Here is a 27875-nt window from a genome sequence, read left to right on the forward strand (position 1 = left end):
TATCCCTTGCTCTCACTATACAACAAGCCCACCACCTTTTCATATACATTTCTAATAATTTCTGGTGTAGTTCTCTCTTCCTTCTATTCAATTTGTGACCCAATTCATTATGCATTGGAAGAGCCTGTCCAAGCTAATGTGTACCCCTGGGCCAGCTCTATGGGCTATCCTTGTTCAGTTCTAGCACGTTCCAAGGAATCTCATATAATTTTTTTAGTTGATAACAATGAACCCAGTGGAATCTTGTTTCCTCTACACTTTTTGTTAACTGTATGACTTTAAAGATGTAATTTCCAAAAACAACAACAACAAAAACCCAGGGGCAGCTAGGTGGCACAGTGGATAGAGCACTGGCCCTGGATTCAGGAGTACCTGAGTTCAAATCCAGCCTCAGACACTTGACACTTACAAGCTGTGTGACCCTGGGCAAGTCACTTAACTCACAACTCACAACAAGTCACAACTCACAAAAACAAACAAAAAAAAAGATGTAATTTCCAGTAAAATACAATTTATAAAAGCATGCCTATCTCTTTCTCATTCTTTTTTCAAGGATATCCTCCATGCACATGTATTCTCATAAAGATTTAAAACAAGTATGTGGATTGATAACACTCTATATTCCCTTTTCTAAAACTCTTGTCGCTGTTACTACAGAAGTCATGTGGGAATATAGGCCACTTCTTATTTTTCTTTGTTTCATGGACAAAAAATGCATCAGTTTCTTAAGTGTTGAGCCCCTCATCGTTAGGTAATTTGGTCCATAGAAAGCAGTCTTATGTTAGGATTATACTTGAAGCTTTTTGAGACTGGTAAAATCTGTAAGAGCTTGTACTCTAATGGCATAATCTTTGAAAATTTAGTGTTATTTCCATGTCATAGTGAAACTTTGGAGTATGCCTTTTTTCACTACCTGGCTGGAGGATGGGAGATAAGTTAAGTTTGGAGATGGAAGGGAGGCTCAAAATACAAACTATTATATGGATTAGTAACTTCTTCATATATAAAGAATGACATTCTGAGAGATACTCATTAACAGAGTTAATTTAAAAAAAAACTGTACAGGTTAGATGATCACAAATTCCTTGAGCCAAAAGTATATTGTAGCTAACTAAAAGAGCTAATATTATCTAAAGCTGCATTAATATAAGTGGTACTGCTAATAATAGTAATTTTATCCACTTGCCTGGAGGTTCACTAAATAGTAAATATGAAAGAATAATAGCAGAATACTTATCCTTTACCCCCTTCTATCTGAACTATGTTAAATAAATGAAAATGAGATAATAATATTGAGGATATTGATGAAAACAGACACATAAAAGGCTTTCAAGCCTGCAAAGCATCTAGTCCTTACAGCAACCCCCTGAGTTAAGTGATAAAGATATTGTTCCTGTTTCATGGTTAAGAAACTGATCGTAAGAGAAGTGTTTTGGTCAAGATCTGTAGCTAATGAGTATTTGACATGGCATCTGAACCCAGTTCCCTCCTGAATTCACAGCCAGCATTTTATCCACTATGAGATGGTAGTCCCATTGTCTTCTGCACTGAACAGACCACATATGAGTTGTTATATCCAGTTCTAGACATTTCCATTGAATATTGGCTTGACTTAAGGAATAATATTCCTAACAATCAGAGCCATCCTTTATTTAAATGAACTACCTGGTTTGGTTGTGAGTTCCCCATTACTTTAGGTGATCGGTCAGAGACTTGATTACAACTTTTCTGGGATGTCGAAAGAGGCAGTTTATGCATCAAGAAGGCATTGGAGTAGTTGCTTGTTGGCATTCTTCCTAACTCAGAATCTGTGATTCTAATTATTTTATATATAACAGATTTCGATAAATTGTCATGGATTTTGTCACTGGTGTGCATGTCACGACTTAAATTACTACAGCAAAAGTAATCCATTATCCCACCTTCTGGTGATGAGCATTTCCAAAACTAGCTGGACCTTTGCTTAGACTACAGATATACAGTCTGCCTCCAGACTTGTACTAGAAACCTTTCCAGTTTCATAGACATTGTTAGACTTTGTAGTTTACTGGTATAGCTGTCAATGACCCAGGATTACTTCCACACCATTGGGTAAGGTATTTAAAAAAAAACACCCCTTTAGTAGAAGATATATATATACCATATGTGCAGGGTAGGAAAAAAATCATTTCTACTTTTACTGATAAAAATTGAAATAAAAATTTTTTTGACCCAAAAGATTATGGTCTTTGACTATATAGTCAAATAACATTTGCCTCACTGGTGGTGTGTGGGTGTGGCTTTTGCTCCCTTTCAGATATAAACTTGTCAAGTTCTGCTTTCTCTCTAGTTTCCCATAGTGCCCTGTGTAGTACCCTGCATAATGGCAGTATAGTTAAGATGATTTTCTGAGTATTTCTGACTATTATCTGAGTGTTATTTTCTGAGTATTCCGATAACCAGCCCTCTACAGCAAAAGATTACTTTTTAGAAACATCTTAAAGTATACAATGGATTCCATTTTTATACAGAACTTATGGCGTGCTTATTAATAAAAATTCATTTCCTTGTGCCTTTTGGTCACTAGTAGTGGTTTTTCAAACATGTTGAGATAGATGACATCCCTCTGTTAAAAGTCTGAAGTTGTTATTAAACTCTTAAATTTCTGAAAAGAATGCCAACTATTTATTTTCCTAGAGATGGACAGGAAGAGGGAGACAAAATAGCATTCTGGATACTTTTGATGAAGAGGTTTCCTCTGAAATGTTAATTTAGTAGTTGACAGCTAGACAAATTTTGGGTTTGTAGAATTTATGATCACTCTTATTAAAATACTACCTCTCCTTTTTCTTTTGGGAAAAATAAATGTTTTATATCTATACCCATGGTTTATCTTTTCCGTGGTACTTTTTAATAGGGCTGGTTTGGGTTTTTGCTTTTTGTTTTTTTCCAATTTAAAATGTGTCTATGAGGGAAATGGCACAGCAGAGCCTCCAGTCAAGCAGGAATGTATTTTGGAAACAGTCAGGCAAATTCCCAGATTAGAAGAGGCTCTGGGACAACTGAGCTCACTCTGCATGAGTAATTCTGGGTGGTTGTTTCGTGCAATAAACTGGGAGGTTATAAGCTTTCAATGAGCTTCATTATTAGAACCCCACCATACTGACGTTAAGACATGTAGGAAGTAGACCATTTACCATTGTAGTGAAGGTTTTGCCTAGCTCTGCCTTTGCTGGGAACCCTAAAGAATTCCTATGCTATGGGAATCTAACAGATTTGTAACTTCTGCATTCTAAGTATTTTAAATAATGGCAGCTAGCCAGGATTAGTGATCTGCATAGCAGAACAGGAAGGAGGCGGTAGTATAATGTTGAACTTCAAATAACCACTGTAATAGTAAGAATTTGGTAAGTAACTTGCTGTGTTATTTACTGTTTTCTCTTCCAATTAAAACAACGAATTGATTTTTTAAAAAATCTATGTGACTAAAAGCCATCATTGAAAATATTATCGCATATTTCTTTACTCTTTTGTTAAGGGTATTACTATACTGAAATGTAACTGAAAAACTGTAGTTAGCTATTTGACAAGTTTGGAGTTGGCCAATTAAACTGAAACTAAACTGTGGGTCCCCATAGTATACTAATGCTTTTGTTTCTACCTTTCTGAGTTTGGGAAAAGAGACTTTTTCCATATGAAGGAATCAGTGGTTCCAGACATGTATCTGCTTGATTAAATTGCTTCTTGAGATTTCTCAGGGTAATTATACTTTGCCACAAGCACAAAATGAATTTTTAAATGCAAAGATTTTGCTGTTCTTTATATCCCCTCCCCCAATCCTGCTTATTGCCATCTGGTTTGTTTGCTCATGCTTACCCCCATGCCTGTGCTTTAAGTGAAATCTCCCATTAGAACTGGGATAGTCCACAATCTAAACGTGATTGGTTTGAAACCCTCTCCTACTGGCCCACTATTAAAGAATCCCCTGCTAATTTTTTCCCTCAACTACTCTGAGTATACTGGCTTTGAGAGAACCGTCTTAAGGAGGTTTTCAGGGTGGGGTTTAGAGTGCACTAACACACAAATGTCAGTTCTCCTTAACCCAGTTTATTGTCTCCTTAGTACAATACTGGAGGAGGAGAAGCTTCAGCAAGAAGAACGAATGAGAATGGAATCAAGAAGGCAGGTCACTGTGTCCTGGGATTCAGGAGGCTCAGACGAAGCTCCTCCCAAGGTAGTCATACTTATTGATTATTGAAAGCTGTTTTATTTCATATCTTTAAAGGTGTCAGCAATGCTGTAGTGTTGTTTTTGCAGAAAAGCCAGAGGATCACTTTTTCAACTAGAGTGATCGTATTAGATGATCTGTTTTGTTCTCACCCCACGAATTACCATGCCCACTAATTATTTCTCATTTTTGCCTCTCCTGATTTTTTTCAATACCCATAAATATGTTAATAGTGTTCAGATAGATGCCGTTTCAAGTCTAAATTCAAGGCTCGTAAGTTAAATGGAACAAAACTTTTCTTTTGTTTCTTTCTGACTTTTAGCTTGCTTCCCCTCCTCCACAAACATGAAATCTGAAATAGAGGAGCCTAGCTCTGAGCAAAACATTTTTGTCCTTAGCAAATTACAGTTGTCTCGGATTCCACTAATTTGTAAAATCAAGTTTACAGTAGAAGATGGGGTCAGACTGGAAATGCATTTATTACATTGCAGAATGTATTTTGAAAATTATTTTGATTTCCTGTCTGATCAAATCCCTTTTTTTCTTTGAGAACCTGGCTAATAAGATCATTATACATGTGTTTGGTCTTTTTTGTTGTTGTTTGATAGGTTGTTTCTCAGAGATGGGAGCACATTGAAATGAAATTGTGTGCTACCTGCTGCTGCCTTCTGTTATGGACTTTGGTGCTTAGTTAGGCAGACCTCCTTTTGGTCTCTGGATGTGCATTATATGTATTGATATTTACTATATTGAAATTTAAAAAATTTAAATGTCTTAGTATAAAACCGTTTTGACCTGGTGGACTCCTTGAAAAGTTGCGGGGAGGTGCACAGAACAACTACTAGGTAGAAAAGACCACTGCTGCCTTATACTAAGGAATGCACCTCCGAGATGTATCTAAAACTAGTTACTTGACTAGATTAATTAGGTATTGACCAAGGCAACTGGTACCCAGTAAAAGATTTTTGTTGTTTATGCAGTCTGCCCTAATATAATTCTTGCCTGCTATGTCCTTTGCTGCCCCATTTTCTGATGTTACTATACCATATTGATTAAATTAGAATCTTCTATGGTAGAATTGCTAGAGCACATATTTGACTTTGTAAAGATGTAAATTAAATCTTTGTTTAGTTAATAGTTGACTAACAAGGATTGATTAGCAATTAGGTTGGCTTTAGTAAACTGGAATAAATTCTGTGGAATGGGAATTCACAGGCTTTTGCTAGCTTTTTTTTTTAAGTGCTTATAAATTCCCTGCTTTAATGTAATATAACCAGCAAAAAACAACTAGAGCAATGCTTTGGGAACCAAGAGACCTGAATTATAGCTAGGGGACCTTGAGCAACAATTTCCTTTCCCTGGGGGCTCAGTTTGTTTATCTATGGCATTATTGTACAGTAAAAACTACCAGAAAATATTTTTCACATTTTAAAATGCTGTGGTAGCATAAGAAAAAAGTGTTTAGCTCAGTACCTGGCACAAAGTAAGAGCTATATAAACGTTAGCTATAGTTAGCGTTTTTGTTAAGGACAATGCTTATCATATGCCTGTGCATATAAACATACCTCCTTGATGGTGAATAAGCTTGTTTTCTAATATGTTACTAACTTTTAAAAAAATCACAGGATTCAGGAGCTTTGTCGTTTATTGGTTTTTGCATCATTTAAATTGGGCTAGTTTTTGTTTTTCAAGGTTGCTATAAAATGTGACCAGTTAGATTTTTGGATCTTATTACCTCAATACTTGAAGGATAGGTAATTTTGTTGGTATGAGTAATCCCTTCACCAGCACAGGTTACAACCCATCTTTAACATATGGTCTTTGAGAAATTACTGTGACTGAAAAACTCATTACCCTATAGCCAGACTGTAATGAACTCCTCTGAACTCTGCTGGGCCTGTCCCTGAACAACAGATATGTAGTCAGTCTATTATTGCACCCCTTCTGGAAGGAGAGTTTTCCAGTCTGTGCCCCAAGTGTATACAGCCTTTGGTACCTAGAGTCATGGATATGTCATGTCAGGTTATAAAGCATTACAGTAAGACTATCCTGGAGACTTCCTCCCTAGAATCATGAATACCTAGGTTCTAATCCTGCCACTGCCACTTATTTGTGTGACTGTGAGCAATCCACTTTGCCATCCTCAGACTCAGTTTCTTCATCTGTAGTATGGGGATAATAACATTACCTACCTTACAGGGTTGTTGTGAAACTCAAATGAGATAACTTATGTAAAGTACTGTATAAACCTCAAAGTGCCATATGAATGTTCATTATTATTATTATTTGTTATATTGTAAGATGGTCTGCTTAAACAGAGCTCAGACTCCCCAGCTCTCATACCTACTCCAGCAAAACCATAAATTGGCACCAGAACAAATCATGATGAAGGAACTGCAATAAATTACTTCTTCTACCCCAGAATTAAAGACTGAGAACAATAGAAAAGGAAGCCATGGGGTAGGCTAGCCATCCAGCTAGATTAGATAGTCAGAGACATGGTCCATAAACATTCTTTCTTTTTTTTAAGTGACTTTCCCAGGGTCACACAGCTAGTAAGTGTCAAGTATCTGAGGCCATATTTGAACTCAGGTCCTCCTGAATCCAGGACCAGTGCTTTATCCATTGTGCCACCTAGCTGCCCCTTATCCATAAACATTTATGAAGTGCCTATTGTGTGCCATGTTCTGTGGGAAGTATGGGGATACAAATAAACTTATACCAAGGGAGGAAGTCACTGTGCCCAGGAGTAGAAAGAAAGCCCCAGGCTAGGAATCTTGGAAGTGCTGAAGTAAAAGTAGAATGCTCAGAATGGAACCCTGCAGACCCAACCCAAGAGCTCCAAGGTTCCTAGCACACTGCCATTAGATGCCAGACAAATTATCTAACCTTGGGAGGTGGTACAGCACAAGATCCCAGGTAACCCAGGGACAGACCAAGAAGGGGCAACCATCCACACCAAAAACACAGCAGTCCATAGGCAGCAGCCTGGCCCAATCACAAAGTCTCAGTTTAGGAAGTCTAAGAAAATACCAACCATCATGAACAATTATTGCAAATCTGAAAATGTACAAAAAGGAGAGAATAACTTCATAACAAGTACAAGCAGACACTCAAAGGAAAAAATGAACTTTCCCTGAAGACTTTTGGAAACATAGAAGAAATGAAGCAGAGCATTTTAAGAGGTTTTAAATAAAAGATCTGGCTGAAAGAATTGGAAGAATAATATGACAGTGATGAACCTTAACCAGATCATGGTTTCCTTGCATAATAGATCAGACAGAAACAGGTAATTCCATGAGACAGCAAGAAATAGTAGAACAAAAGCAACAGATTGAGAAAATAGAAGAAAATGTTAAGATATGTGATACTAAAAACAACTGACCTATAAAACAAGTCAAGAAATAATTTAAGAGTAATTTGACTCCCTGGAAACCATGATTTAAGAAAACAAAAAAGCCCAGACACTATTTCAGGAAATCATAAATTAAAACTACCCAAATCTATTAGAACCAAAAGGCAAAATAAAGACAGAACCCACCAATCACCTTATGAAAGAAACCTCAAAAGAAAAGGTCCCACAAATGTCATAGCCAAAATCTAGAACTCTCATATTTAAAAAAAAAAATTTACAGTAGATATCCAGAAAGAAGTAGTTTAAGTGTCAAGGAATTCTAGGAATGGTCACCTGAGCATTGAAAACTTCTAAAAACCAGAGGACATCTCAGGATATAGTTTTCCAAAATGCAAAAGATACAATAGAAAGACCTACCTGAAAAGTTAAATATAATCCTATTTTTCAATGAATCCTTAATGGAACAGAGGACTTTTAGACATTTGTGATGAAAAGACCAGAGCTAAATAGGAACTTTGAAATACAAACACAATAGTCCAGAGAAACCTAAAAAGGCAAATTTGATCAATTGGAGGGAGGTTTAGGATGATATAATCTTAATGGTATAATGGGGGAGAAAACACAACTGTTCCCTTAAAATTTAATGTCACAATGCAGGTTAGTAATAAATGTTTATTGATTGTTATCTTCACAAAGGCATTAAGGAAGTAAAAAAGAAAAACAGAGGGTGTGGGGATGGGTTGTATCTGTTCAGAGTGTTTGAAGAGGGTAAAGAGAAGGGAGAATAAAAGGAGGAATTTCCCTGTGTAGAAAAGAGGAAGAAGAGGGTGGGACATGCTGTTTCTCATAATTGGGGTACATGAGAAAAATGTACAAAGGTAGAAGGAAAGCACCATTAGATAAACTTCACTCCATCCCAAATGGATGTATGCTCACACATAGAAGACGCATAACCAGTAGTGGGGAAAGTAAGTATTGGGGGATCATAGGAGTGAAAGGAGGAAGTTAAGAGGGAGGATCCATTCTAGGGTTGGAGGAAATGGCCACAAGGAAAGTAAATTTCAGATCCTGAATGGGGACTCAAAAGGGGAGGAAAAATAACAACTAGAATTTAAGAGGCTGTGTTAGAATGTCTCCTAGATACTGAGGATTGACTGAGTCAGTTGTGGCCTCTGAATATAATGGAATGGGCTGTGAGAAATCACAAAAGAGATCATCTCTGAGAATCCTGTATGAATTGATGCAAAAGAATAATTATCATAGAAGAGCAACAGTATAAAGTAAAGCAACCTTAAAAGACTTAAGACCTCTGATCAGTGCAGTGACCAACCATGTCTCCAGAGGACCTCTGACAAAGAGTGTCTCCCTCCTCCTGAGAGACAAGTGATGAACACAAGGTACAGTAGAAGACATATTTTGGGACATGGCCATTGTGTGAAAAGTTTTTTGTTTGGCTGTGCTTATTTCTTGCAAGGATTTTTTTGTTCTTTTTTTCTCTCAGTTAAATGTTGGGGGAGGATTTAGGATAGGGGGGTAGCAATAGTGATGCTATGAAAGCCATTGCAGCATTTTTTTAAATGTCCTGAGGAAAACAGAAAAAAGTTCAGAATGGAGCATAGACAAGCGAGTATTCTAAAGGTTCAGGCTTTCACAGAGAATCATATTTTCATGTTCTTCTCTGTGAATTATGGAAATGTCCCCTTTTGGTATCAAAGCTTAGAATTTTAAAAATCAGGATTGAATTAATTAAAATTTTTATCAAAAATTTTAAAGACTTGGAGATTTTCTTTGGATGGGTTGATGGCTACTCTGATTTCATCAGCATGATGAAGTTTCATTGTGGAAGCATGACAAAAACAATGGCTGCCATTCATATAACGCTTTCTATTTACAAAACACATTATCTCATTTGATCCATCCAATATCCCTATTAGTCCCAATTTACTGATAAAAATAACTAAAGCGCATCAAGGAGATGTATGACTAGAAAAGGAGGCATGTGGGTCATGGAGTAAAAGTCAGGTATAACAGATGGACATCCTGAACAGCGGACTGGAAAGCCTCAACATAGTAAAAAAAAAAAAAAATGCAGAAGAAGGATTGCAGCACACTGGATTCACATCTAGAGGGTATATAGAAAGAAAAGTCAGAAAAGTACCCATATTAATGACAGCAAAGATTCTGGAAATGTTTAAGTATTGCTGAGAGTTGATTAGCACATAACAGTCAATAACTCATTTGGGAGGGAGTTTTAATGTTCTGCCTCCAATTAAGTAAAACTCTATCTGTTTTACCATTTTTTTGTGTTTTGAATCTGAACGGAGAATTCATTTTTCACAGTTTTTGTAAATTCTCTTTCCACTCATTTATGAAATTTAAATCTAGAAGCTGGGGGGCAGCTAGGTGGCACAGTGGATAGAGCACTGGCCCTGGATTCAGGAGGACCTGAGTTCAAATCCGGCCTCAGACACTTAACACTTACTGGCTGTGTGACCTTGGGCAAGTCGCTTAACCCTCATTGCCTCGTAAAAATTAAATAAATAAATAAATCTAGAAGCTGTATCGCCTGCCTGTACTTGTTAGAATTGAAATTTTGTTGTGATAAGAACTGAATAGGGCCTGTGATATCACCACTTCATACGGGAAAGTAGACTTGTAATTGTTGTCACCCAATTTCAGAGTAACGGAATACCTGAGGTGAAAAATTCTGTAAACATAAAAGTAGGGGGAATTTCACAGTGAGTATGTCTCTGGAGAAACAAAGAAAGCATGGTTTGACTCTTGAATGTCAAAGGCATTCAATTATGTGACAGTAATTTGTTTATACTTTACCATGCCTCTGTAGTTAGACTACTTTTTGCAAGCTAGTTATATTTTTTTTGGCCAGGACCTCTGATGTCATTGATATAGAGAATTCCCAGTACAGAAACTCCCTATACGAAATGCAGGTCAGCAGGTAGTCTGTGACTTATAACGTGAGAGGCAACACTTGAACCCATGTTTTCCTGCCTCGGAGGCCAGCTCTCTATTCACAGTGACATGATGCCTTAATATAAGTACTCAAAATAAGTGTGTGTGTGTGTGTTTATCTATATCATCCTCACAGGCTTATCAGACCATACACAGAGCTGGTAGGGATGTAAGAATTATAAAAGCACTTAATATAATTCACAGAATACTCTCAGGAAAACCTTATCCGAAGCCATCCCTCCGTTACAGGAGCCCAAATCATCACCCATTCCATTAATGGGTAAACCTTATTTTGTATTTCCCAGGGTTAAGATATAGCATGGTATGGTTGATGCAGTATCAGGACCAAGGCCTTAGATGTTCTTAATATTCTTCTCAGTGTCTTTCCCATAGTCACTATACAAATGCTGATTACCTTTCCTCCCCTAGTATCCCCACTTATGCACCTGCTATCTGCCAAGACCAGGCGCTGTGCTAAGTGCTAGGGCAAAAGTAGGGCCAAAAGGAGCTCACTGTCTAATGAAGGAGGCAGCATACAAACAGCGAAACTGGAGATAATCGACATAGGAAAGGCACTGGCTATGAGAGGGAATAGGAAAGGCTTTCTGTAGAAAGTAGGATTTTATCTGGGACTTGAAGGAAGTCAAGAGACAAGATGAAGGAGAGAATTCTGGGCATGGGGGCCAGCCAGTGAAAATGCCTGGAGGTGGGATTTTGTGCAAGGGACCTCCAGAAGGCAGTGTAACTGGATCACAGAGTATGTTGGGTAGGGAGGAAGAATAAGGTCTAAGAATCCTAGAGAGGCAAGAAGAAGCCAGGTCCAAAGCCAGGGCTTTGAACACCAAACAAAGGATTTTATATTTGATGCTGAAAGTAATGAGGCGTCACCAGAGTTTATTGAACAGGGAGATGACATAGTTATGACTGCACCTTAGAAAGATTAATTTCACAGCTTAGTGGAAGATGGACTGGAGTGGGGACAAACTCGCAGCAGTTTTGCAATAGTCTATTACAATAGACTGTACCAGAGTAAGGCTAGTGTTAGAGGAGAGAAGGAGACATATATGAGAGCTGTTACAGAGAAAAGAAGGAAGGGAATGAGCATTTATTAAGCACACACAGTTTGCTAGGCACTGTGCTAAGCACTTGACAAATATTGTCTCATTTGAGCTTCACTTGATGCTGTGAAGGTTAAAATCAACAGGTCTTGGCAACAGACTGGATATGGGTGAGTAAGAGTGAAGAGTTGAGGATAACACCCAGGTTGCAACCCTGGGTAACTGAGAGCATGGTGGTATTGCTAAATCATTTTTAGAAGTATTGACCTGAAATTTTGACTTTTTCTTAACCCCCATCCTGATTTCTAAATGAATGATTCACATGGCTGATTCTCTATGTCCCAATTCTGCTTCTAGCTAGCTCAGTGAACTTGGGCCAATCAGTTCCTTTCTGTACCTGAGTTTCCTCATCTGTAAAATGAGATCATTAATACTAGATGATCTCTTGGGGCAGCTAGGTGGCACAGTGGATAGAGCACCAGCCCTGGAGTCAGGAGGACCTGAGTTCAAATCCGGCTCAGACACTTAACACTTACTAGCTGTGTGACCCTGGGCAAGTCACTTAACCCCAATTGCCTCACTAAAAAAAACAAAAACAAAAATACTAGATGATCTCTTTAGTTCTGTGCACTTCTGAGATTCTAAGTGTCTTATGAAAGAATTTGGATTGCTTTTTCTCCTCCCATCTCTTTTTTAGTTAGGTAAGCAGATAACCCACATTTGTTATGGGGTGTATTTTACATATATACTTGGAGGGAAGGAAATCAGCCTTTTGAATTTAAGCCAAAAGACATATCTATCTGTGTCCCAGATGTCCCCATCTGAATAACACCAATTTGCAGAGATGACATCCTTTCATAACCAGGATGTTGGGAGTAGATGCCCCAATAAAATGTTTCCATTGTGTCAGTATAATACTGACACACTTAACAGTGAATCATAAAATCTTAAATTGGAAGGTATCATAGAAAGCAAATAAGCGAGAAACATTCACCTCAATTCATTAAATAATAAGTTCCCATTATGGACAAAGTACTATATCCTGCCCTAAAGAGATACAGAAGTGAAAAATTACATAGTCCCTATGCTCAAGGAGGTTATAATCTAACAATAGGGATATTAGGCATACAGATTACGTTACTTGAAATAAAAGGTAACAAGACCTCTTTGATCTATGGGAGGTGGGATCAGGGAAAGCTTAATGGAAGAATTGATACCTGAGCTGGGTCTTAAAGTATTTTAAGATGTACTTCAATGGGTAGAAATAAGAGGAATATGTTTCAGCCATAGGGAGATAGTACATGCAAACAGAGGTGAGAGAGTCCAAGGTAAGGTTCAGTTGGAGTGAAATAGAGAAGATGTAGGCTGTCACTCCATAAGCATTTATTAAATGTTTACTGTGTGCTAGGCACTGACACATAATCAGTGAGGAGTGATATGAAATGAGACTAGAAAAAATAGTTTCTACTTAGGTTGTAGAGGGTCTTAAATGACAGGATAAAGAGTTTGTATATTATCCTTTCAGTAATAGGATGCTACTGAAGGTTTTTTGAATCAGGAAATGACATGGAGTCCTTGCATAAGTCATTTTTCTAGTCTTTTCCCACCCATTATGCTAGGTCTTTCTACTCTTTTACAATATAGCATGGTTTAATTGAAAAATGCTGAATTTAGGCATCATTAAACAGGTCCTGTTAGAAATAACTCACCATCTAGGAGATAGCCCATCCCATTTAAATAAAAAAACTTAATTGTTACAATGTTCTTCTTAGTACTGAGCTAAAACTGACCTTCCTATAACTTCCTACACTGGTATATCATAGTGCTGCTAGAATGCGCCCACACACAGAGTAGGAAAAGGCCTGTTCTGGCCATTTGATAGCCCTTTCCAGTGTCCAACAGTTCTCTCTATTTAGAAATTCTTCCTCATAAAAACTATCTTCTTTCTCTCCTGCTGTGCTTAAAACCCATTTCTTTTTAATTTTTGCCTCTGTCAGTGAACCCTATTTACTTATCACTTTTCATCTTTTTCTGCTCCAGGTTAAAAAATTCCACCTGGTTCTTTAACTTGGATTTCAATATAATTTCTATAACTAGGTTATAAAATGCTTGAAAGGAAAGAGATATTTATAATTACTTATTCTAATTCCCTTGTTTTACAGAGAAAGAAACTGAGACCCAGAAAGGCACTAAACTGAAGGATACACAGTGATCAAAACATACACAGGATCAAAACTCTCTCTGCTTTACTTACTCTCAATCTTATGTCCTTCCTGTGAAACCATTTGTCATATTAAATGACCTGAGTCCTTCATACAACCATTATCTCATTTATGAAGAACCCTCTGTGTGCCCAGCACTATTCTGGACCCCGAGGATACAAAATACTTTTACAAAATGTTTTTCATCCCTGTTCTCACCTCTGTAAGGGTGAACAAAGAAAACATTTTCTCCCCATTTTATAGATTAAAAAAAAAAAACTAAACAGACTGAGAAAGGGCATATCTTTCACAAGGTCAGAGTAAGAGCCATAACTCCAACCCAGATCTTCTGACTCTAGGCCTAGGACTCCTTCCCCTAGGCCGCATTAACTCCCATGGCTTAGGTTTATTTTTAGTCTCTCTAGTAAATGCTATTTGATTAGAAATAGACTCTTAAAGTAACCAATATATTCATCTGCTTACCACTGCTTATAATTTGTTCACAGCCCAGCCGACCTGGTTACCCTAGCCCAAGATCCAGTGAAGGCTTTTATCCTAGTCCACAACATATGGTACAAGCCAATCATTATCAGGTAAAAGAATTAAGTATGTTATTTTATTTCTCTGTATCTCTTGAAAAAAATGTGTGCACATGTGTCTTTATGGTCCTAGTCAATAAATTTTAAATGTACCTTTTACCTTCCCTGTTTTTCATAGTCACAAGATCCATAACAGATACTCATATTAAAACAAGTGACACTTTTCTTAAGAATAAGTTTGGGCAGGGGGGCGCAGCTAAGTGGCGCAGTGGATAGAGCACTGGCCCTGGATTCAGGAGGACTTGAGTACAAACCCAGCCTCAGACACTTGACACTTACTAGCTATGTGACACTAGGCAAGTCACATAATCCTCATTGCCCTGCAAAACACACACACACACACACACACACACACACACACACACACACACACACACACACACATTTTTTTTAATAGAATAAGTTCTGACAGAAGGATACATAGCCAAACTTAAAACAATGCAAAATATATAGGTTTAATGAATACTAGTCATATCACATTAATAAGACTTGATCGGGGGCAACTAGGTGGCGCAGTGGATAAAGCACTGGCCCTGGATTTAGGAGTACCTGAGTTCAAATCCGGCCTCAGACACTTGACACATACTAGCTGTGTGACCCTGGGCAAGTCACTTAACCCCCATTGCCCCGCCCCCCCCCCAAAAAAAAAGATGATCGTGGAAACCTCAGGATAACCAATGAATTGGTAGGCCCTTAATTTTTAAAAGTCACATTTAGGAAAAATCCCTGGGAATTAGAAAGGACAAATGTAATGTCCATCTTGGGTAGTAAAAGAGAATGAATGATCACAGCAATTCCTAAGCTTAAAGAGTGATATTTGGTGGGGAAAGAAAAGGGGAAGGCTGCAGAATGAACAGTACAGAAATTTATCAATCCATATAGAGAGCTAATGAAGCGTGTTGCACACTTCCTGGCAGGGGTAATGAACTTTAGGTGCAAAATTTTGCATTTTTGAACATAGTTAACCTGGGAACTGGTTTTGTTTATGCATATTTGTTGAAATGACTTTTTTCATTTTTCTACTGGAGGGTGGGGTGGGAAAGAGAGAAAATAAATGCTTAATTGAAATACAAAGTTTAAAAGTTTAAAAAAAAAGTTTTTACAACTTTCCTCCCCATCCCAACCCCCAGGGTCCAACCAGAATAAATAAACTATCAATCTGTTTGACTGATCACCTAGAAGAGTAATTCTACATAAAAGTCAACGTGGCTCTCTAAAGAGTCATTCAAGCCAAAAGAATTTCATTTCCTGCTCTGTTAAAGTACCTTTCCACATAGACAAGGAATAAATGTTGGTTGAATGTACCCTATGTTCATTTCAGTAAGTGTTCTTGTGCCATCTCATGAGAAGCTTACCAAGTAGAATCACAGGATCACAAGATCTAGAGTGGGAAGAGATCTTAATTACATTTGAGGAAATTGCTACCCACAGGGGTGAAATGGTCTTCATTGGTCACGTAGCTAGTGAGTAGAATGTAAGCTCTGGAGGACAGGAATTGATTCGTTTTTGCTTTTTTTACTGTGGCCCCAGCACAGTGCTTTGAACATAAAAGACATTTAATAAATCTTTGTTGAACTGAATTGTCCAAATCTGGATTTGTACCTGGGTCCTCTGAATTTCGACTATAATACTGTCAAGTGAATAAGTAACCACACCCAGAAAGTAACAACTTCACTGTGATCTTTTTTTTTTTTTTTTTTAGTGAGGCAATTGGGGTTAAGTGACTTGCCCAGGGTCATACAGCTAGTAACTGTTAAGTGTCTGAGGCCGGATTTGAACTCAGGTACTCCTGACTCCAGGGCTCTATCCACTGTGCCATCTAGCTGCCCCCCACTGTGATCTTTCTAGAGCCTGTGGTAATCACTGTTTCTTTTGATAACTTGAATAATTCAGTTCAATTCCACAAGCATTTATTAAGCATTGGGAATACAAGACAAAAACCAAGTTGCTCCTGCCCTTAAGGAGTTTACATTCCAATGTGGGGAAAGGAAGGTAGGAAATCAACATATAAACACTGGTAAGTAAACCTAGAGGAGAGAACACTAACAACCTGGGAGATTAGGAAAGAAAGGAGGTCAGAATTGAAGGAAGACAAAAGATCGAGTAAGTACATGGAACTTGAATGCTCCTAAGTAGAGAATCTTCACAATTTGAAAAGTAGAAGCAAAATTTTAAATGACCTCAATTATTTAAAAAGCTGTTCCTTATAAAAAGATGGTAATTAAAGAAACAATAATAGTTCACTTTTCTCTTGCATTTTAGGGTTTACAAAGAAATAAGACACAAATACATTAAAAATTAAATAACAACATAGTATTGCAATAACACCTTAACTTTAGAATTTTCATTAGACAGAATGTTAAGTATCAAATGAGTGCTATAAACAATAAGTATTGTTAAGAATTCAGAGGAGGGAGGAAATACTTAAAGCTAAAGCATTGCATGGTATTTAGATTTCCTGAGAACGGTTTTTATTTTTATAAGTAGGAGATTTCTTTGAGAAGTTTCATATTCTTTTTTAGACTAAGTAATAACCATTTGAGTCCTTTCCCATAGTTATTTGTGTTACTTGGAATGTTGCCATAAAACATTGGAAACTTCTTTATTGGAAAAGTATCTAAAAGTTCTCTGGCAGCAAGAGGTTCCTTCAAAAAAAATGATGATGATAAGTAACATTCTGGAAGTATTATTTTTGTCATTAAGATGTTTCCACTTATGTCTTGATTTCTATAAAATTGAAACTATCAACATATCTTAGAAGAAACTTTAATTGTATTCAACCCATGTAGGAATTTGGTTAGGGACCAGTGGAAAGAAACTCAAAGAAATATAACAAATTCCCATAAACCCTAAAGACAGTTTAGTTTGATTTGGTACATTATTTCACTTAATCCTAGCATTTTGGTCTTTGTATTTCTGTGATTACTTATTAATTACTTGACAACATCAGTCTAAGGAATGGTTATTTGATATTAATATAACTGTGAGTAGGTGACATTTTACTTATATTATTTATTTCGTCCTCATAAACCTATGAGGTAGGTAGTGTAAATATTCTTTGTTTTGTAAATGAAGAAACTGAAGCATAGAGATTGTGATTTGCCCAAGTTCTTATAGCTAGTAAGATAAAGAGCTGGGATTTGAATCAATGTATAAAATATTAATTACACTCCTTCTCTGTCTGATGCCCTTTGTGGGGAGCAAACTATATGGCCTTTTTTCTCCTCTGCTTTAGATTCACCTCCTCCAAATCTAAAATTTCATTGCCCTATTTCATGAATCCTTGGTCTTTGTTTAAACTTTACCCAGAAATTGTAGAGTATTGAACTTGTAGTCAACAAGATCTGAGTTAAAATTCTACCTTAGATATTTACTAGCTGTGTAACACTGGGCAAGTCACTTAACCTTTCCATACCTCTACTTCCTCATACAGAAAACGAGACAGTTGGACTCTGATCTAACTCCATAATCCTATGATCCTAATTTAAAGTCTCTGTCCTAGAGTTATGGGGGCACATGCTAGCAGGCAGGTGTTGTTTAGCCATATTTGTGTCTACCAATGGAATTTTCATCTGAAGAATGTATTGTTTTCACCTTTTGGATGAATACTTTTTTGCAGTTCCATAATAAATTACTTCTGATCTAATTGTTTATAAGCCATATATTTTCTTCCACTTCCTTCCCTACATGAGCCAAAGCTACTCAGTCAAGATCCTTAAAAATATTAAAATGTATTCCATAACTCATCCACAGGTCTCTGGTTATCCTGGTTCTCATGGAATAACAGCCATGGCTGGCAGCATTTATCCTGGTCAGGCATCTCTGCTGGACCAAACAGAGTCTTGGAACCACCGACCTCAGGAAGTATCAATGTGGCAGCCCAACATGGAGGTAAATCAAGTTTTCTTAGGAAATCGATATTTCTTTCTTTAAATTTTTTTTTTTGCTTTTTGACTTTTGCCTTTACATAACTTTCATTTTGGAATATATCACTATGTTCCCTAACAAATAATCCTTTGTAACAAAGATTAAAAAATAAAGAGAAAAACAGGTCAGCAAAACCAACCCACACATCAGCCATGTGTGACTGTATATAATATTTCATATCAGTTTGTTATGGGGAAAATAGGGTAGGGGGTTTGAGGCAGGGGTAGGGGTTTGGGGTCCTTAGGAATTCCTCTTTAAAGAAAAAGACCTCTTTAAAGACCTCTTGCACACAAATTGTTTTCCATTTCTACAATGAAGAAAGGGAGGTGCATTTTTTTCTATTTTTCTCAAGCTTTAGTTTTTGTAGCTACATAGTATTTAGTTTAATTTTATTGTTCTATTTCCATTTTTGTAGCCATTGTATTTTTCATACCATTTGCTTCACTCTTTCTTATGGTACAATAATAGAAAACCAATTTATTAACTGAGATTCCTTCAAACTTAAAAACTCTTGTTTTCTGTATTTGGCTTATCTATTCCTTTATATACAACAAAAAAAATATTTTTGTCCTATATGCTTGTCTATTCAGTGTTCTGTGCAAAATCAGAGATTGATTCCAAGGTTTTATGAAAATCGTTTATAGAAATACCAGAGAGTAGATTCTGTAATCTCTCATTCACTTTTCTGGAGAGGACAACACCAAGTTGATGATAGGCAGTGTATAAATAAAACCAAAAGCTACCATAGCTACAGGAGACTGGGCATATCAAGAAAAGATTTTATGTTATCTGAAGCAGACAGCACCACTGTACTTGTACTGTTTGGCAGGAAGCATGATTTTTCTTATTCCTAAGCTTTCATAGCTTCTCTGACCCAGTCTTCTCTGTTCATTCAACAAGCATTTTGCTCAGAGCACTAGAGAAGGACGTGGTGTCTGCCTTCACCAAGATGTTGATCTATAGGGGGACAAGACCAAAACATAGATAGCTATAATATATATTACATTTAAAGTGCTGCAGAACCTAGTACTTTGTGAGATCTGATCAAAGGCTTCTCAGGAGGATCCTCTCTTCTCCCTATTACGATTTTCCTTTTCAGTTCTCTTTTGGCTTCCAGAACTAAAGAATATTTTAAATCAGCCTTGGAAATGATAGTTTACCAGTATATAGTCCTTGACATATACAAAGTGCTTTATGTCCATTATGATTTTTCACAAGTCATACAAAGAAGGCACAGCAAGAATAATTATCCACACTTTGCAGAGGAGAAAACTGAGGGTCAGAGAGATTAAATGGATTACTCAAAATCAGTCTGAAGGCGCAGGATTTTTATGTTCAATTCCTCTCTGGCTCAGTGAAGAAACTAAGAATGATTGACAGACACCCAAAGTTGAGTTTAAAGTTATTTCTTTGAATTATAGAACATCACCATTACCTGCTACTAAATCATTCTTTTATTCACAATTTATTATCTTCTCTTTGGAATTAGATCCTGGCACAAATGTGTGGTTATCCAAGGCTTTTTATGCACCTTGACTAACATAAAGAGTTTATTTTGCTATTTGAAAGTCATTGAAAAAAATGCACCAATGGTACAGAGAACAGATCGCAATGATGAAGATAAAATTATGGACTTTGTTTTTCCTCATCACTTAGGACTCTGCCACATTGGACATGAGGGGATTAGGCCAAGTCCTTCCAGCTCACCTTATGGAAGAGAGGTTGATACGACAGCAGCAGGAAATGGAGGAAGATCAACGTTGGCTTGAGAAGGAGGAGAGATTTTTGGTAATTGCATTCAAAGAACCATACCTCTCACAACTGTGAAAACCCTACTCAACAATGATAGATTCTTACATTTTGTAAGGATGCGACCACTTGCACTTGGCCCCAGAAAGCAGAACTTGAGAGTAACAGGTAGAAATGGTAGATTCCCTCTCTGGGGAAAGAAATGCTTCCTAAAACTTAAAGTTACTAACAAGTGTCTTGGAAAATAGTAATTTAGTTATCCCTGGAGATCTTCAGACAGGCTGAATGATCATTTTTCATGGGTATTGTAGCAGGGATTACTTTTCGTGTGTAATAAAGTACCTCTGAGATCCCGTCCAACTCTGAGATTCTGTGAGGCTTATTAATGCAACAGAACAATTCAGAACAGATCCAATCTCTGTTCTACATAACAGCCCTGCATATATTTGAAGAGGACCCTGATATTGCCTAGGTGCTCTTATTCAAGCTAAACAGTCCCACTTCCCTCCATTGATTCTCATGTGGCATTGTCTTAAGACCTTACTCCATCCTGATTGCCTTCGTCTGGACTCTTTCCAGATTGTCAATATTCTTCTTAAAATGCAGCACACACAACTCAACACAATACTCTGGTTGCCATCTAGCGAGATCATCACCTCCCTTAATCTGTGGTGGGGGGTTGCCATGTCACTGTTGACTCATAATGAACTTACAGTCCATTGAAACCCCCAAATTTGTCCAGACAAACTTCTGTCTAGCTGTGCCTTCCCCACCTAGTTCATATCTCTGTACCTTGATCACAAGGACAGAAAGTCTTTTTTTTTTTTCAAAAGCTATAATCTAGGTAAACTATATCTATAGAATTTCCCTGTTGGAAAAGGAAATTAGGTTGTTCTAGCATGTCCATAATGAAGGCATGCAGGTTATTTGTACCAACACTTCCTTTTTTTTAGATATTCACAAACCCTCTTTTTAGAAATATGTTCTAGGGCAGCTGGGTGGCGCAGTGGATAGAGCACCAGCCCTGGAGTCAGGAGTACCTGAGTTCAAATCCAGCCTCAGACACTTAACACTTACTAGCTGTGTGACCCTGGGCAAGTCACTTAACCCCAATTGCCTCACAAAATTTTTTTTTTAATAATAAAAAAATATATATGTTCTAAAAATGTTTTCAGTAATCAGTCACTCTCAATAACCTATAGGCACTCTTCTCTTTCCTTTTTGAAAACTAAGACATAGACCTTTTGCCAGCCCTGTAGTACCTCTCTATCTCTTGTTCTCTGTGTTCATTTTCTTATTTTTTGCGTGATATGTTATCTTCTTTTTGAAACACTGATAAAATTGTAACACAAATATTTTTAATTTTTTAATTTTTTTTTTTTTTTAGTGAGGCAATTGGGGTTAAGTGACTTGCCCAGGGTCACACAGCTAGTAAGTGTTAAGTGTCTGAGGCTGGATTTGAACTCAGGTACTCCAGGGGTGAAAAGCCAATCGAACTTAAAGATAGCTGCCAGTGCTCCATCCACTGCGCCACCTAACTGCCCTGTAACACAAATATTACTGTTGTGGAATTGATGATCCATACTTATTAGGTAAAATTAATTATTGTTTGCATTACTTTTTTTTTTTTAAGTTTTATTGGTGGCTTCTTTTTTAAATCATTTACTTCCTGCTGTATTCCTTCCCAATTAAACCTCTTATGACAACGGAAAAGCAGTTAAGCAAAACCAATTTAGTTTGATTCAGTAAATGTTTATTAAGCACTCTTTCTGTGCAGGAGGAATTTTGCTAAATATTGGGTATAGAAAGACAGAAGTAAAAGGAGTTTTCATACACACCTGTAACTACATGCAGAGTATATGCAGAGTAACACAGTCATTTCAAAGAGAGAGAATGTTTTTTGTAGGAGTTGGCGAATTGGCATTAAACTCTAAGGCTTATCAAGGCTTGCTTTTCTCCCACCCTCCCTATAAGGTATGTAGTGCAAATATTGGCTCCGTTTTGCAGCTTAGGAAACTGAAGCACAGATAGGCAACACGGCATATACAACAAGGCTCTTCCCACAGCTTTGTACTGCCTCTAGGTATAAACAGTCAGTCAGTGAACAGGCATTTATAGAACGCCTGCTCTGCATCTGCCAGGAACCGTGCTAGACACTGGGGAGACAGGTATATAGAAAGGTGTATACAAAGTAACTACAAGTTATCTAGACCCTAAGGCACTAGCAGCTTGGTGGATCAGGAGAGGCTTCCTGTAGAAGACACGGCTTAAGCTGAGACATGGAAGCGAGGTGAGAGAAATTGTATGCTATGTATCAAGAAAAATGAAGAGTCCAGCACAAAGTATTTTAAATGCCAAATAGAGTATTTGATCCTAGGGGTAATAGACCCTTGAGTACATTAAATTCAGGAGTGATATGGTCAGACTCAAGGCTTAGGAAAATCACCTTAGTGGGTGGCTGTGGAGATAATGGGGGTGACTTGAGGCAGGGAGACCTGTTATGAGGTTATTGTGATAGTCCAGATGAGAAGCGATGAGGGCCTAAGCTAGCGTAGTAGCTGTGAGTTGAGATCAGCGTGTGGATATGAGAAAAGCGGATCTAGGAACAACAAAACTGACAACTAGTTGGATTTTATATAATAAAAAGTGTCAAGCCCTAAAGCAGGGAGATAAAGTAAAAGAATTATTTCAGTAGAGGACCTGAAGAGTGGTATTGGCTATGGGATTAGAAGGAAAAGGACACATCAGAGAGATGTTGTGGAAAACGAAATGACAAAATTTAGGTGGGGTAAGTGAGAGTGAAAAGTAGAAAATGACTTTGAGATTGTGAATTGGGATTACTGTAAGGATGGTGGTGCCCTTGACAGAATAAAGAAGGTCTAAAGAGCAGTGTGTTAGAGGGGAAAAGAGAATGAGTTCAGTTTGGGATGCTCCTCTTGTAATTCACTGTCCCTTTCTTTTGTAACTATTGGACACGACAACCTCCTGGATACTGTTTTCTTTCTGAGTTTTTGTGATAGTGCTTCTCTTTTTTACCTACCTCAATACTACTCAGTTTCCTTTGGATCTTCTTCCATGTCAGACCCTCAAAGTATTGCATATACCCCAAGCTTCTACCCTAACAAGGCCCTCTTTTCTTGCTATACTGTCTCACTTAGATTCATCAACTGCTCTGGGTTTGATTATCATCTCAGTACAAATGATTCCCACATCCATTTATGCAACTTCATGCTCTTTCCTGAGCCCCCAACCCACATTATCATTACCTCATGGATTTTTTTTTATTGTAAAAATAAGATTTATTAAGCATCATTTAATAGTTCCGAAGTCCAAGGGAGTGACAACAACATCTTGATGGTTCCATATTCCTTCTGTTCCCTTCACAAAGCTGATGAAAAGCCCAAACCAATTTGAGGCCACCAAAGAAAGTGACAATTAATTGCTGGGAGCCAGTCAGTGATCAGCACCTGAAACTACTTGGTAGCCCCATGCATTAAGAGACAGGTTTGGCCTATTCCCATTCATCTTGCAGAAGATGGTCCCCCTCACGTGGCGTGTCTCAGCTTTACCCACGAGGTCCCCTCCATCCACGGGCTCTTCCACTGTCCATTGTCCCCGGCTGAAGGGCTCCAAGCCCCAGGATGGACTCAGATAGAGTCGACCTCATGGATTTTTAAACCTGGATGTCCTATAGGAATCTCAAGCTCAATATGTGAAGGAAAAAAAAAATCCTAATTATAATTCTCCCCAAACACCCCTTTTATGAACTCCCCTCTTTTTATCAAGGCATCACTATCTTTCTGGTCTAGGCTCATAACTCTGGTTATGATGATGATGACGAATATGGTATGCCCATATTCATCTGCTGAATCTTTTCATTTCTTTCACCACAACATTCTTCTTCCCTCCACTTTTACACAGCTACCACCTCAGTTCCAGTCCCTGTCACTTTCTTGCCTGAACTGTTGTGATCGTCTCATAATTGGTCATCTTGCCTCAAGTCTTTGCTCACTCTGATCCATCTTTCACAAATCTCCCAAAGTGATTTTGCTGAAATGTAGATCTGAATGTGTCACCGCCCCTACTCAATAAATTCCATTGATTTCCTCTTACCCCTAGGATCAGATTTAAACTCTATCATTTAAAGCTCTTCATAGCAATATCCACCAAAGGACACTGAGGAAGAGCAGCCAGATTGTTAGGAGGGGAGCAGTGTCAGAAAAACTGAGTGAGAAGAACCTCTCCAGGAGGAGAAGAGAGTGCCAAGTGCTACAGAGAAGGATTGAATATGGAGAGAGGAGCCTTGGTTGAGGGATGGAGCAAAGGATTGAGAAGTGGAATCCTTTTTTTGCCCTCTGGGTGTCCCCCTTTTCCTTAGTTTGTTCTTTTGTCTGCACGTCATCCTTGAGCACTTCCACTAAGGTCCTTTTTTAATGGACAGAAGGCCGTCATCCTGGTATGGAGATGACTGATGTTGTAAAGGACCTTTTACCATGAGAAGGCCCTACCAAGCTAAGAAAGCTCCTTGTTCATCCACAGCTCTTCTGTTTATTGTTCAAGGTCCAGCCTAGCTAATATTTCAAGAGACTCCCTCACCATATGATGAATGTTTGATGGGCCACAGAAATTTATTAAAAAAAACCTTCTACCAAGGCACAGAGGAGCTAGAATCTGCTTTAGTACAAGGGAAACCCCACACTGCAAAATGTCCAAGAGCTGTGGGCACCCCATAGCCCTGTGCAGATCACCTCTATTCCAAATCTGCCATTCTTATACAGGCTGCTAATAATAATAGCTCACATTTATGTAATGCCTTACAGTTCCCTGAAATACTTTGTCTTTTTATCTCCTTTGTACCCATTTAATCTGCCCGTCTGACAGGCACTATTCTATACTGGATAGATTACTGAACTTAGAGGCAAGAAGATTTGAGTCTGAATACCATCTCAGACACTTGGATTAGCTGTGTTATTCTTCTGGGCAAGTCACCTAACTTTTCTGGTCTCACTCTTTCTTCACCTGGAAGTGATAAGGCAGTATTCCATAATTTCTGAGCTCTAAATCTATTGTCCTGTGATCCTCCCCACTACCTAAGACAGTATTAGGTCCTTGAGGACACAAACTCTGTCATTTTGTAATCCCAGCACCCAGCAAAGTGCCTTCCTCCATAAAAGGCACTTAATAAATATTTGTTGAGTCAAATTGCACTCTCCCCATTTGTCAAATGAAGGAACTGAGGGTAAGAAAGGTGTTAAATGTGACTTCCTTCTTGTCACACAACTAGCAAGTGTCTGAGCCTAGACTTGCACCTCAGTCTTTCTGCTACCCAGTTTGAAGGAGATGCTCTTTAAATATAGTGACCCCTGAGCTAATCTTCATCTCATCCCCTACCTAATGCCTTCCTGTCATGTCACAATAATTATAAAGTGATATTTACTTGCAAGTTCCTGAGTTGTCTTAAAAAATGTCAAATTAGAGGTCTAAATATTCAGTCTGCGAAAGCATTCATCAGGTAATACATAATAAATGCATTTTGCTATCCCAGCTGGGGTTTTACAAGTGTTAGATTGGTTGCCCAACTAAATTAGAAAATCCCTTAAGGCAAGGACTTGATAAACTCTATGAAGGTAGTTAGACCACAATTTATGTAAATAAGACCTGGAGGCTTGAGTGACTCTAAGCTAAGTGAGCCAATAGTGTGAGAACCAAAAACAAAACAAACAGAAAAAACCCCAGCATGGTCTTAAGCTGCATTGATAGAAGCATAGTGTAGTGTCCAGTGCATGGGAGGTATAATATTCTCTGTTATTTACTATTCTCTAATCTAACCCCATCTGAAGTTTTGTGCCAGCTGTGGGTGCCACATTTTAGGAGGATCATTGACAAAATAAAGAATGTCTGGGATGAGATACCCTCAATAAAAGCACACCCTGTCTTTGGGGAGGGGGGGTGGTACTGGAACTGAGTTAGCCTTGGGAACTGAAATTGCTTTGCCTTCAAATATTTCAAAGTCTGTCGTGTGAAAGAAAGAATTAGACATTCTGATTGGCCCCAGAGGACAGAACTAGGATCAGAGAAAAGACATCGCAATGAGACATTTCAATTCTTTATAAGGAAGAACTTTCTGACAATTCAAACTGTCCAACAATGAAAAGAATTGTCTCTGTATGTGGAGAGTTACCTTTCATCAAAATTGTTAAAGCAGAGGCTGACTGAGTGCTTTAAGAGAATGCTATGTAAGTAAGTGATTCAGGTTTCAAGAAAGGGTGGGACTTGATAACAATATCTCTGAGATCCTTTACCACTCTAAGATTCTTTGCATTTGTGCTTGGGGAATACAGCTGTCATCTATTTCCTGTATACCTGTAATCTAAAGTAATCCTTATTGTGACACAGAGTGAACTGAGTTCTCAGCACAAGTCTCTGGCTAGTGTTTCCAAACTGTAAAAGTTCCAAATATGTACCCAGTATTGGGCTATATATATATGTCCCTTGCCTGAAGACTGGCCTAGCTAAGTTTGTAAAAGATCATCACCAAGTTGGCTTACAAGGTAATAAAATTTTCAGCCACAGCAACTCTTTAAGACCATTATCCTTGGAAGGGACTTCAAGCCATCTAGTGTAACCCTGTCTCTTTACCCCCCCTTCCCTTTCTCTTGTAAAGCTGTGAATTATTGCTTTTTGGTACTAAGTATGTTGTACCTTTCATGTAGTTAGTTTATTGGTTTAAAAAACACACACACAAATAGTACTGCTGATCAAAATATTACTATTTCCTTTAGTTTTGTAGTTATTCTAATCCAAGTAGGAAAAATCCATATTTGACCTTCAGACAGACTTTACTTGAATGTTTCTGTGATTCATCAGTGTGGGGATTGCCAGTAGCACAGATCACAGCCACACCTGACCTTAGCAAAAATCTTCCACGGAGTCCCCCCACTATGTCAGAGGCCTTTCTGTAGATCTCGTGGCATCCTATAGATACAAGTGGATCTTGTCAGCTGGTCATTAGTCATCTCTCCCTCTTATTACATGACCGGTTCACCACATTTTCTGTTCTTAATCTTTCTGATATTCTTTTTTTTTTTTAGTGAGGCAATTGGGGTTAAGTGACTTGCCGAGGGCCACACAGCTAGTAAGTGTTAAGTGTCTGAGGCCGGATTTGAACTCAGGTACTCCTGACTCCAGGGCCAGTGCTCTATCCACTGCGCCACCTAGCTGCCCCCTGATATTCTTTACATTGCTTTTCCTGCACAATTCCTCATTGGTAATATGTCACAGTGTAAACACAGCCACCATTATCAGACCCTTAGCTCTAGTCCTCACACACAAGCATTTCATCTCCACAGTCCAGAATTCTGACATTCTTCCATCTGACTGTAACCTTCTGTCCCTCTAGTGCCTTATCCCCAACCTGTTCCCCAACCTCAATGCAACTTATATTCACTTGATCCCTTCCTGCTTTCCAAGCCATCACTTCCTTGTCCTACTTTCCTCTATTCAAAATCTTAGCCAGTTAACCAGTTGAATTTGACACTGTCCTCAACCTTGAATCTCTTGCCTATTAGCCGTCCTTAGTCATCCTTTTCCAGACTCCATCTAGATTGCTTTCCCATCCATCTTCTTCATTCTTACTTCATTCATACCACTGAAAGAATTACACAGTGCTGCTAACATGGATTTACTACATATTTATGTTTTCCCATCTAAACTAGTCTCACTCCTGTACACCAATCATTTTACTCTTCATTGATTATGTATTTGACACTATACACAGTAGCTATTACATTCCCTTTTCAAGCCATCATT

The 27875-nt window shown here is 38.0% G+C and overlaps 1 protein-coding gene across 18 annotated transcripts in view; it reads left to right on the top strand.

Moving 5' to 3' along the window:
- Positions 1 to 27875, top strand: part of PTK2 (protein tyrosine kinase 2) — a 428530-nt gene that overhangs the window by 355051 nt on the left and 45604 nt on the right. For all 18 annotated transcript variants that reach the window (XM_043978984.1, XM_043978985.1, XM_043979000.1 and 15 more), the window contains 4 exons: positions 4102 to 4213; positions 14298 to 14384; positions 18144 to 18281; positions 19974 to 20105. In XM_043978984.1, the coding sequence (XP_043834919.1) occupies positions 4102 to 4213; positions 14298 to 14384; positions 18144 to 18281; positions 19974 to 20105 (469 nt within the window). The remainder of the gene's footprint in view (positions 1 to 4101; positions 4214 to 14297; positions 14385 to 18143; positions 18282 to 19973; positions 20106 to 27875) is intronic.

Source organism: Dromiciops gliroides, chromosome 1 (assembly GCF_019393635.1).
Source record: "Dromiciops gliroides isolate mDroGli1 chromosome 1, mDroGli1.pri, whole genome shotgun sequence".
NCBI lineage: Eukaryota > Metazoa > Chordata > Mammalia > Microbiotheria > Microbiotheriidae > Dromiciops > Dromiciops gliroides.